This window comes from Hyperoodon ampullatus (assembly GCF_949752795.1).
Source record: "Hyperoodon ampullatus genome assembly, chromosome: 14".
Taxonomy (NCBI): Eukaryota; Metazoa; Chordata; class Mammalia; order Artiodactyla; family Ziphiidae; genus Hyperoodon; species Hyperoodon ampullatus.
In genome coordinates this window covers 1,678,399-1,691,715 of record NC_136927.1, presented here as the reverse complement: position 1 = coordinate 1,691,715, position 13,317 = coordinate 1,678,399, and the positions used below count along the sequence as shown (strand labels likewise).

Here is a 13,317-nt window from a genome sequence, read left to right as displayed (position 1 = left end):
CTCCGTCCCTCCCTCCCTCCCTCTTTTCTTCTGAGCCGTGTGGCTGACAGGGTCTTGGTGCTCCAGCTGGTTGTCAGGCCTGAGCATCTGAGGTGGGAGAGCCAAGTTCAGGACATTGGTCGGCCCCACGTAATACCAAACAGTGAAAGCTCTCCCAGAGATCTCCATCTCAACGCTAAGACCCAGCTCCATGCAACAACCAGCAATCTACAGTGCTGAACACCCTATGCCAAACGACTAGCAAGACAGGAACACAACCCCACCCATTAGTAGAGAGGCAGCCTAAAATCATAAGTTCAAAGACACCCCAAAACACACCACCAGACGTGCTCCTGCCCACCAGAAAGACAAGATCCAGCCTCATCCACCGGAACACAGGCACTAGTCACCTCCACCAGGACGCCTACACAACCCACTGAACCAACCTTACCCACTGGGGGAAGACGCCAAAAACAACGGGAACTGCGAACCTGCAGCCTGCAAAAAGGAGACCCCAAACACAGTAAGTTAAGCAAAATGAGAAGACAGAGAAATACACAGCAGATGAAGGAGCAAGGGAAAAACCCACCAGACCAAACAAATGAAGAGGAAATAGGCAGTCTACCTGAAAAAGAATTCAGAGTAATGATAGTAAAGATGATCCAAAATCTTGAAATAGAATGGAGAAAATACAAGAAATGTTTAACAAGGACCTAGAAGAACTAAAGAGCAAACAAACAATGATGAACAACACAAAAAATGAAATTTAAAATTCTCTAGAAGGAATCAATAGCAGAATAACTGAGGCAGAAGAACGGATAAGTGACCTGGAAGATAAAGTAGTGGAAATAACTACTGCAGAGCAGAATAAAGAAAAAAGAATGAAAAGAATTGAGGACAGTCTCAGAGACCTCTGGGACAACATTAAACGCACCAACATTTGAATTATAGGGGTCCCAGAAGAACAAGAGAAAAAGAAAGGGATTGAGAAAATATTTGAAGAGGTTATAGTTGAAAACTTCCCTAATGTGGGAAAGGAAATAGTCAATCAAGTCCAGGAAGCACAGAGAGTCCCATACAGGATAAATCCAAGGAGAAACACGCCAAGACATATATTAATCAAACTATCAAAAATTAAATACAAAGAAAAAATATTAAAAGCAGCAAGGGAAAAGCAACAAATAACACACAAGGGAGTCCCTATAAGGTTAACAGCTGATCTTTCAGCAGAAACTCTGCAAGCCAGAAGGGATTGGCAGGACATATTTAAAGTGATGAAAGGGGAAAACCTACAACCAAGATGACTCTACCCAGCAAGGATCTCATTCAGATTCGACAGAGAAATTAAAACCTTTACAGACAAGCAAAAGCTAAGAGAATTCAGCACCACCAAACCAGCTTTACAACAAATACTAAAGGAACTTCTCTAGGCAAGAAACACAAGAGAAGGAAAAGATCTACAATGACAAACCCAAAACAATTAAGAAAGTGGTAATAAGAACATACATATCGATAACTACCTTAAACGTAAATAGATTAAATGCTCCAACCAAAAGACATAGACTGGCTGAATGGATACAAAAACAAGACCCATATATATGCTGTCTACTTCATAACTAGGGACACATATAGACTGAAAGTGGGGGGATGGAAAAAGATATTCCATGCAAATGGAAATCAAAAGAAAGCTGGAGTAGCAATTCTCATATCAGACAAAATAGACTTTAAAGACTATTACAAGAGACAAAGAAGGACACTGCATAATGATCAAGGGATCAATCCAAGAAGAAGATATAACAATTGTAAATATTTATGCACCCAACATAGGAGCACCTCAATACATAAGGCAAATGCTAACAGCCATAAAAGAGGAAATCAACAGTAACACAATCATAGTAGGGGAAAATAACACCCCACTTTCACCAATGGACAGATCATCCAAAATGTAAATAAGTAAGGAAACACAAGCTTTAAATGATACATTAAACAAGGTGGACTTAATTGATATTTATAGGACATTCCATCCAAAAACAACAGAATACACTTTCTTCTCAAGTGCTCATGGAGCATTCTCCAGGATAGATCATATCTTGGGTCACAAATCAAGCCTTAGTAAATTTAAGAAAATTGAAATCATATCAAGTATCTTTTACGACCACAATGCTATGAGACTAGGTATCAGTTACAGGAAAAAATCTGTAAAAAATACGAACACATGGAGGCTAAACAATACACTACTAAATAACCAAGAGATCACTGAAGAAATCAAAGAGGAAATAAAAAAAAACCCTGGAAACAAATGGCAATGAAAACACGGTGACCCAAAACCTATGGGATGTAGCAAAAGCAGTTCTAAGAGGGAAGTTTATAGCAATACAATCCTACCTCAAGAAACAAGAAATATCTCAAACAACCTAACCTTACATCTAAGCAATTAGAGAAAGAAGAACAAAACAACCCCAAAGTTAGCAGAAGGAAAGAAATCATAAAGATCAGATCAGAAATAAATGAAAAAGAAATGAAGGAAACGATAGCAAAGATCAATAAAACTAAAAGCTGGTTCTTTGAGAAGATAAACAAAATTGATAAACCATTAGCCAGACTCATCAAGAAAAAAAGGGAGAAGACTCACTAGAATTAGAAATGAAAAAGAAGTAACAACCGACACTGCAGAAATACAAAGGGTCATGAGAGATTACTACAAGCAACTCTATGCCAATAAAATGGACAACCTGGAAGAAATGGACAAATGCTTAGAAAAGCACAACCTTCCGAGACTGAACCACAAAGAAATAGAAAATATGAACAGACCAATCACAAGCACTGAAATTGAAACTGTGATTAAAAATTTCCAACAGGGCTTCCCTGGTGGCGCTGTGGTTCAGAGTCCGCCTGCCGATGCAGGGGACGCGGGTTCGTGCCCCGGTCCGGGAGGATCCCACATGCCGCGGAGCGGCTGGGTCCGTGAGCCATGGCCGCTGAGCCTGCACGTCCGGAGCCTGTGCTCCGCAATGGGAGAGGCCACAACAGTGAGAGGCCCGCGTACCGCAAAAAAAAAAAAAAAAAAAAAAAAAAATTTCCAACAAACAAAAGCCCAGGAGCAAATGGCTTCACAGGTGAATTCTATCAAACATTTAGAGAAGAGCTAACACCCATCCTTCTCAAACTCTTCCAAAATATAGCAGAGGGAGGAACACTCCTAAACTCATTCTATGAGGCCAACATCGCTCTGATACCAAAACCAGACAAAGATGTCACAAAAAAGGAAATCTACGGGCCAATATCACTGATGAACATAGATGCAGAAATCCTCAACAAAATACTAGCAAACAGAATCCAGCAGCACATTTAAAGGATCATACACAATGGTCAAGTGGGGTTTATCCCAGGAATGCAAGGATTCTTCAATATACACAAATCAATCAATGTGATACACCATATTAACAAATTGAAGGAGAAAAACCATATGATCATCTCAATAGATGCAGGAAAAGCTTTTGAGAAAATTCAACACCCATTTATGATAAAAACCCTCCAGAAAGTAGGCATGGAGGGAACTTACCTCAACATAATAAAGGCCATATGTGACAAACCCACAGCCAACGTTGTTCTCAATGGTGAAAAACTGAAACCATTTCCACTAAGATCAGGAACAAGACAAGGTTGCCCACTCTCACCACTATTATTCAACATAGTTTTAGAAGTTTTAGCTGCAGCAATCTGAGAAGAAAAAGAAATAAAAGGAATCCAAATCAGAAAAGAAGAAGTAAAGCTGTCACTGTTTGCAGATAATATACACGGAGAGTCCTAAAGATGCTACCAGAAAACTACTAGAGCTAATCAATGAATTTGATAAAATAGCAGAATACAAAATTAATGCACAGAAATCTCTTGCATTTCTATACACTAATGATGAAAAATCTGAAGGAGAAATTAAGGAAACACTCCCATTTACCGTTGCAACAAAAAGAATAAAATACCTAGGAATAAACCTATCTAAGGAGACAAAAGACCTTATGCAGAAAACTATAAGACACTGATGAAAGAAATTAAAGATGATACCGACAGATGGAGAGATATACCATGTTCTTGGATTGGAAGAATCATCGCTGTGAAAATGACTCTACTACCCAAAGCAATCTACAGATTCAGTGCCATCCGTATCAAACTACCAACGGCATTTTTCACAGAACTAGAACAAGAAATTTCACAATTTGTATGGAAACACAAAAGGCCCCGAATAACCAGTGCAATCTTGAGAAAGAAACACGGAGCTGGAGGAATCAGACTCACTGCCTTCACACTATACTACAAAGGTACGGTAATCAAGACAGTATGGTACTGGCACAAAAAGAGAAATATAGATCAATGGAACAGGATAGAAAGCCCAGAGATAAACCCGCGCACATATGGTCACCTTATCTTTGATGATAAAGGAGGCAAGAATATACAATGGAGAAAAGACAGCCTCTTCAGTAAGTGGTGCTGGGAAAACTGGACAGCTACATGTAAAAGAATGAAATTAGAACACTCCCTAACACCATACACAAAAATAAACTCAAAATGGATTAAAGACCTAAAAGTAAGGCCAGACACTATCAAACTCTCAGAGGAAAACATAAGCAGAACACTCTGTGACATAAATCACAGCAAGACCCTTTTTTGACCCACCTCCTAGAGAAATGGAAATAAAAACAAGAATAAACAAATGGGACCTAATGAAACTTAAAAGGAAACCATAAACAAGACGAAAAGGCAACCCTCAGAACGGGAGAAAATAGTTGCAAATGAAGCAGCTGACAAAGGATTAATCTCCTAAATTTACAAGTAGCTCATGCAGCTCAGTATCAAAAAACCATACAACGCAATCCAAAAATGGGCAGAAGACCTAAATAGACATTTCTCCAAAGAAGATATACAGATTGCCTACAAACACATGAAAGGATGCTCAACATCACTAATCATTAGAGAAATGCAAATTAAAACTACAATGAGATATCATCTCACACCAGTCACAATGGCCATCATCAAAAAATCTACAAACAATAAATGCTGGAGAGGGTGTGCAGAAAAGGGAACCCTCTTGCACTGTTGGTGGGAATGTAAATTGATACAGTCACTATGGAGGTTCCTTAAAAGACTAAAAATAGAACTACCATATGACCGAGCAATCCAACTACTGGGCATATACCCTGAGAACACCATAAATCAAAAAGAGACATGTACCACAATGTTCATTGCAGCACTATTTACAATAGCCAGGACATGGAAGCAACCCAGATGTCCATCGACAGATGAATGGATAAAGATGTGGCACATATATACAGTGGAATATTACTCTGCCATAAAAAGAAATTAAATTATTTGTAGTGAGGTGGATGGACCTAGAGACTGTCATACAGAGTGAAGTAAGTCAGGAAGAGAAAAACAAATACCGCATGCTAACACATATATGTGGAGTCTAAGAAAAAAAAGGTTTTGAAGAACCTAGGGGCAGGACAGGAATAAAGACGCAGACATAGAGAATGGACTTGAGGACACGGGGAGGGGGAAGGGTAAGCTGGGACGAAGTGAGAGAGTGGCATGGACATATATACACTACCAAACGTAAAATAGATAGCTAGTGGGAAACAGCCGCAGAGCACAGGGAGATCAGTTCGATGCTTTGTGTCCCCCTAGAGGGGTGGGATAGGGAGGGTGGGAGGGAGACGCAAGAGGAAGGGCATATGGGTATATATGTATATGTATAGCTGATTCACTTTGTTATACAGTAGAAACTAACACACCGTTGTTAAGCAATTATACTCCAATAAAGATGTTAAAAAAAAAAAATCACTTGTTGGCAGCTCCCAAACCCCACCTCCAGGGGTTTCGTTTCAGTGGGTCCAGAGTTGGAGGTAGGTGGGCTCGAGTTAATCCAGATGATTCTGGTGCAAATGGCCCATGGGTTACTCTGACTATTCCAGACCCCCCCCCCCCCCCCCGCTTTACAATGCCACATCCCATGAAGCCATACGTATCCTGTTGCCCTGACCAGGAGGGAGCATGCCCTCCTCTGTTCTCGTGTGCTTTCTGTGATCCGTAGCGGCCATACTGCTGGTATAGGAAATGGTATGGTGGTTCCTCAAAAAATTGAAAATGGAATGATCCAGCAATTCTCCTTCTGGGTATATATCCAAAAGAGTTGAAATTAAGGAGTTGAACACATATTTGAAAGCCAGTGTTCATAGCAGCATTATTCACAGTAGCCAAAGGGTAGAAACAACCCAAGTGCCCATTGAAGGATGAATGGTTAAGTAAACTAAGTATATCCAGGCAGTGGAATGTTACTCAGCCTTAAAGAGGAAGGGAAGTCTGACTCATGAGACGTTTGACACACTGCGGGCCTCAGGCTGCGTGAATTAAGACGGACACAGAAGGACAGACAGTGCACGACTTTACTTATACGAGGCATCGCCTTCATAGAGACAGAGCAGAGGGTGGGCGCCAAGGGCTGGCTTGGGAGTGGGGGGAATTGCGGTTGTCATTTAATGGCTACAGGATCTCAGTCTGGGAACGTGAGAAGGTTCTGGAGATGCATGGTGGTGATGGCTGCACGACTCACTGACGCTGAGTGTGCACTCAGAAGTGGTTTAGATGGGAAGGTCTGTGTTGCATGTGTTTTACCACCGTTAAGAAACAAGCAATGCCACGATGCGTACTTAACCACACGTAGGGCACACCCCTGGTTGCTTTCTTGAGACGTGTTCCCAGAAGTGCAGTTGCTGGTCGCTGGGTGTGGTCTCCCCTTTCAGCCGCTCTTCTTACCTGGTCCAGGAGGACGGCTCAGCCCTCCTTGGGGCAGTGGGGCAGGGCGGTAGCCTTGCTAGCGACTTGTCTTGCTGGGTCACAGGAGCCGCTGTGCTGGATGAGTGAGCTCTCCTGCCTGGGTTTCTTCCCCAAGGAGCCCATGGTGGGGCCTCGGGGATGCATGAGTCTGCCCGGGATCATGTCCTCTGTTACCCAGATGCCTCCTGCCCGTCCACCCAGGGGACTGGGTTACCTTGGGAGTCCTTTAGGCCCTGATTTCTTCCTACTTCCTTCTCTTCAGGTGTGTTCACAGTACTGCTGTCAGTATAGACAGAGGCCTCCTGCCCCCTTGATCAAACTCCACCCGCGCCCTTGGTTCGCCCCGTCGCGGCCTCAGGAATGTACACGTGTTGCTAAACCCGCCTCGCTATCTTTTCTTTTTCTCACGGGGAACATTCTCAAACCAGTGCCTCACAAGTACTCTGTTTTAACTGAAGGTCATGCAGTGCAGTCCTCCAACAGAACACGTTTTCTTTTTGATCAACACTGCAAACTCAAGGTGCGTGGAATTCCATACTGTTCATTGATTAATGATCATTTTAAATGGAAACGTGTGCCCTCATTTACACGATGAGCTCTCACACCGCTTTCACCATGGCCTGTGTTGTCCTCGCTTCCCAGTCCTCATATTACAGTGGGGTTGAACTGTGTACCGTAAGAAGTGGTTTTAAAGGTTCCCACTCCCGTGACGTGAACGGATGTGCGAGGGGTTATCAGGTGGTAGTGCCGCCGTGTGCTTGGGTCTTGGGGTTTTGGAAATAAGCCTAAAGAAGCCCTGTTGAGCCGGGCTGAGCCAGGAGTTGTCTGAGCTGTGACCTGAGCCTCGGGTCTCCCGCAGTCCATCCATCTGTTTAAAGACTTCCCGCCTTTTCTGTGTCTCTGAGGGTAGAATAGTTCTTGAGTGTTGTCGCCTGGCTTCCTGGTCTCTGGGTTTTTAGGAGAAGTTGAAACCTAGTGGCCAGTAGGGATGACTGGACAGGACTCCTGAGTCTCTGTTTACAGAGTAGGAGCTGCAGGTTTTCAGCCTAGAGGCCACACGGAGAAGGTGGTCCCGTTGCTGTGTGCCTTCCAGCAGCGGCGGCCAGGGCAGGGCTGAGGCAGGAATGGGATGCGGGGTCCATGCCTGTGCAGTTTGGTCTCCGGAATTGGGCACCACCTGAGAAGGGCAGGCCCTGCAGCTTGAAGCGCCCCCTCTGTGGGGAGCGGGGTTGGGGGGTGTCGGCGCATCTGAATGATGGCACCGCACCTGGGACTTGGGGCTGGGGCGTGGCCGGGAAGCCACTGCTGGAGAGTCTGCCTTGGCCTTGGACGGTGCGAGAGCCATACCTTCGTGGCTGTGCAGAGGCGCCCCGCCCCCGGCGTCCCGCCCCCGCTGGTCTCGATGGGAGCAGCTCTCTGTCCTCTCTGGGAGGAGCAGCACAAATGTTTGTATGGCTGGTCGAGGGGGCGGAGTGGCATGGAGTGGGGGGTACAGGAAAGCCAGTTTCCTGCTTAGTTTATTCGAATATGGAGCCAGGCCCCTTGATGCTTTGTTGAAATAGCTGCTCAAAAGTTCCAAAGCATTTGGGTGTCTGATGGCCTCTGTGAAGTTCAGCTGAAGGGCGTGAGCCTCGGGCCGCCCTGGGCGGGGGGTGGGGGTGAGGCTGTGTGCGTGGAGGCAGCCTCAGCCTGCAGGTGTCACAGGAAGATGCGGAGGCCTGGAGCCGTCAGCGGGAGTAGAGTGTTTCTGAAGGAGTTCATTTTTCTCTTCATTTGACCGTTCCTAATTTCCCCTCATTATTAAATTGTTACATTTCAAATTATCTTTACTTCAAAGGAAAATGGAGAACGTTGGCTAAGAGTCTGACTCCTCTGTGTTACTCTAGCTCCTGGCTTTGTGGGGCTAATTTGTACCTCAGGGCAAGACTCTTGTTTCTAAATTGCTGCCACGTGCTCCAGACTCTGCCAGTTGCTCTCCTGCTTGGAGGGTATTGCTGCCCCTCAGCTAGTGAGAGGCCCCGCAGAGTGTGTGGCCGTCTGTCTGGCAGATGCTTCTCCACGGGCTCTTACTGCTCTTGCAGGTCTGAGCAGACTTGGCCCAGCCTGGAAAGGGAGTGAGGAGGAGGGCGGTCGTCGTCACGCTCCCCCAGCCACCCTCTGGGCACCCGTCTGCCTGTCCACACGGCGTTGGCTGGTCCTGGGCCCATAGGGACTGGGGGCCTTGCAAAAGTAGACCTGCAAGTTGCTTCATTGGTTTTAAATAAACTTCCCATTGATTTAATAATAGTTTGCATACTCCTTTGACTAACATAGAAAAATAGAAAACAACTTAAATCTCTTAACAGTGTTTCAGAAAAAATATCTCTTGGCTTAAAAGGGTCTACTTGTTTTGCTTACTTATTTTCCTATTAGTATCTTTAACTCCCTGAGGTTGGAAAACATTAGGAAGCTCTGAAAAGAATGGGGAATTGGCATTCAAGGCTGGTTCAACCTCCCCCCCTCCTAGATTTTAGTTTCTCAAGGTCTTCTACTGGTAAACATCTTTTCAATGTAAGTATTTTCTAATCCACAAAGTTGGCTTGTGTTCAGGGCAGAGTAAGGGTAGAAATCTTGGCACTGTGCCTAGTGGTTCACACCTTGAGGCCACGTCCTCACAAAATGTCCAATAAAGGGCTTTTCTTCTGGTGGCCAGGGAAGGGCCTCCATGAGGTGGTCTGAAAGGGAGAGATCATGGAATTACCTTGGGAGGAATGTTGATGACAGAACCCCTGTGTGTGACGAGTGGGGCCATGGGCCCCCTCTCTGCAGGGCCTGCGCTGGGCTTTCAGGACGTACCACTGACAAGCGGAAGTCTTTGGGCTAACGTTCTAGCAGACACTGAGAGACCCCTAACTGATAGCAAGGGGGGTGGTGCTGTGCAGCGAGGGTCGTGATGGGGTGGGGAGAGGCTTGGGTGCTTCTTGGAGGAAGTGCCATCTTTCCTGAGACCTCTCTTTTGAGAACGAGCTAGGCTTGGGGAGACTGAAGGAAGAGCTTTGCAGGCCCAGGGTTAACTATCGCGGAGTTTCGGGGAGCAAATGGGTTGCCGTGTTCAGGCAGCAGAGGAAAGTCCAGTGGGAGGTGAGGAGGCCCCAGGGGCCTGGCGGTGCAGGGTCTGTGGGCCCTGGACATGAGGCTCGGTTTCAGCAGGTTTCTGTGAGCGGTCCTTGGGTACGATGTGACTGCAGGTGCCGACTTCAGCAGGAGGGGTGAGGAGGCCAGAGAGCGCTCTTGGAAACTGGGCACTGTGCTGGCTCTGGGGGCCGGGAGGAGGGCCTGTGGGTACCGAGCCATGGCCCCTGCATAGCCCTGGACTCTGGCTCCGGCCCTTGTGCTCACCTCCTCTCAGCCGCTGCACACCAGCGAGCCGTCTAGTTTGTGTGCCCCATGCAGGTGTCGGGAATGTTTGCACTCCGCTGGGTGTTCCATTCTGTCTCTCAAAGACATTTTAAAAATAAAATCAGCCATTTTAAAAAATTGAAATATAGTTAATTTACAATGTTGTTAGTTTCAGGTGTACAACACAGTGATTCAGTTAAATATATCTATTCTTTTTCAGATTCTTTTCCATTATAGGTGATTGCAAGATATTGAATATAGTTGCCTGTGCTGTACAGTAGATCCTTGTTGTTTATCTATTTTATATACAATAGTGTGTATATGTTGATCCCAAATTTCAAATTTATCCCCCCTCCCCACTTTGGTAACCATAAGTTTGTTTTCTATGTCTATGGGTCTATTTCTGTTTTGTAAATAAGTTCATTTGTATCGTTTTTTTAGATTCCACATGTAAGTGATATCACATGATATTTGTCTTTCTCCGTCTGGCTTAACTTCACTCAGTATGACAGTCTCTAGGTCTATCCATGTTGCCGCAAATGGCATTATTTCATTCTTTTTTTATGGCTGAGTAGTATTCCATTGGGGGTGTGTGTGTGTATACATCTTCTTTATCCACACATCTCTTGATGGGCACTTAGGTTCCTTCCATGTTTTGGCTATTGTGAATAGTGCTGCAGTGACCATTGAGATGCATGTATCTTTTTGAATTAGAGTTTTCTCCAGTCCCTCTCCCAGGGGTGGGATTGCAGGATCATATGGTAGTTCCATTTTTAGTTTTCTGAGGAACCTCCATACTGTTCTCCATAGTGGCTGTACCAATTTATATTCCCACCAACAGTGTAGGGGGGTTCCCTTTTCTCCACACCCTCTCCAGCATGTCTTATTTGTAGACTTTTTGACGATGGCCATTCTGACCTCGTGAGGTGGTACCTCATTGTAGTTTTGATTTGTATTTCTCTAGTAATTGGCGACGTTGAGCATGTTTTCATGTCCTTGTTGGCCACCTGTATGTCAAAGACATTCTTGGTGTATGTTCTCCTGAGCCATGGTGCTGAGCTAGAGGAGGGGGTTCAGATTGAGGCTCAGTGCTGCTGAGAGTGGGTGGCCTTTGAACCAGCCATCAGTGTCTTTGAGTCTCAGTTTCCCCGTTTGCAAAATGGAAACAGTAAACAGCAGGGCAGCTCTGAGCATTAACTGAGATCGTTAACCTGGAATAGTTTTTTTTTGTTTTTGTTTTTTTGCGGTACACGGGCCTCTCACTGCTGTGGCCTCTCCCGTTGCGGAGCACAGGCTCTGGACGCACAGGCTCAGCGGCCATGGCTCACGGGCCCAGCCGCTCCGCGGCATGTGGGATCCTTCCGGACCGGGGCATGAACCCGTGTCCCCTGCATCGGCAGGCGGACTCTCAACCACTGCCCCACCAGGGAAACCCCTGGAATAGTTTTGAAAATAACGAGGCATTGGGCATGTGGGTATCTGTTGTGGTTGTTACATTGCTGCTGTTCTCATACCTGGATTTTGAAGTGGAAGGGAGGAAAGGCAACTGGAATACACTGGGCACCTCCTCTGCTAGCTGCCTGGTAGGTGCTTTTAAACCTCACTTCAAATCCTCTGCATGGTGACATTGTTATGTATCGACCCTATTTTTACAGGTGAAATAAAATCAAGGCTTACAAAAGTAGTGTCCCCAGTGTTACATGGCTAGTGGCTGGCTGTGGTGTGAGCCCAGGTGGCGGTGAGTGCACAGCTCCACACCCCGCTGCTCCGGGGACGGTGCGCAGGCCCTCACTTGCCCCAGGTCTGTGAACCGCCAGTGGCTGGCGTGGCTTTGGGCCGCCTTCTAGTGTCAGCCAGTCCCCCTCCAGGGCACAACCAGCACTGACACGTGTTCTTGTTCTTGACCCCCCCAGGACCCCAGAGGACCTGTCCAGGTTCATCGTGGAGCTGCAGCAGCGCGAGCTCGCCCTCAAGGACAGGAACAGCTCCATCACCAGCAGGTAGGCCTGGCGGCCCATGGTTTTGTGGCGATGTGTCTGCTTCGGAAAGCGGGGTGCCGGTGAGTGTGCCCCTGGATGAGGAGTGGCTGTGCTTCACCATCCCTGCCTCGGCCTGAGCGAGCGGGAGCTGGGGCAGCGGGGTACCCCGTGGCAGTGAGACTCAGCTGAGGCGGCGGGCGTACTGTCATCTGGACGCTGTGGCAGATCAGCCCTGGAGCGCTGGGCTGGCTTCCGGGCCATGGGGTCTGGGAGGAAGACGTGCGCCCCACCAGGAGCATGTGCGTCTTTGTGGAGGCATGGGCACTGCGTGGCCCCGTGAACGTGTGGAAACCTGGAACCTGGGTTGAAGTGTCTGAGTGTTTGTACGTGTGTGGACTTGTGCCCTCGGGAAGGGTCCCACGTAGCAGCACAGCCGGGCCATTTGTGTCCACACCCAGGCAGGCAGCTCTGACTTCCTCCAGGGCCTGAGGAACTGGTTCCATACCAGTTCTGCCTCTGACACCTGCTTAGTGCCCCAGGAGTCAGTTCAGCTCTGCCACTAACTCCCAGGTCAGCCAGACCCCACAGGTGAGGGCTCGGTCCCACAAGGCGCGCCTGCCTCGGGGTTCCCAGGCTACCCACACTTCATCTGACTGCAAATTCAGGGTCCCCCCAACCCCTCTCTGATAGTTTGCTGGAATGATTGACAGAACTCAGGAAAGCACTTTATTTAGGATTACTGGTTTATTACAAAGGGTGCAGCTTGGATCAGCCAGCTGGGAAGAGATGCATGAGGCGTGTGTGGGGGACGGGGGCAGAGCTGCTGTGTCCTCTCCAGCTGTGCTGCCCTCCCAGCTCCTCCTGGTGTCCATGGACTCGAAGCCGCCTTGTTCAGCAGTGTCTATGGAGTTCCCTGCTTGATTAAGTCACGGCCAATGGCGACTCACTTGGTCTCTATCTCCGCTCCCCTCCTTGGAGGCGGGGCGGGGGTGGAGCTGGAAGTTCCAACTTCTCTTCCCCTGGTTGGTTCCTCTGGCTTCTCCCCCGCCTTTCCTGCCCAGGGCTCTGGCTGAAGGGGCTTGTTAACAAAAGGCACTCACCTCGTTCAGGAAATTCCAAGGGTTTGTGGAGCTCTGTGCCGGGAAGGGCACCA

At 47.1% G+C, this 13,317-nt stretch overlaps 1 protein-coding gene across 1 annotated transcript in view; it reads left to right on the top strand.

Moving 5' to 3' along the window:
• Positions 1–13,317, top strand: part of MAD1L1 (mitotic arrest deficient 1 like 1) — a 320,736-nt gene that overhangs the window by 66,703 nt on the left and 240,716 nt on the right. Inside the window, exon 10 of the mRNA XM_079718283.1 lies at positions 12,099–12,185. Coding sequence (XP_079574409.1) covers positions 12,099–12,185 — 87 coding nt within the window. The remainder of the gene's footprint in view (positions 1–12,098; positions 12,186–13,317) is intronic.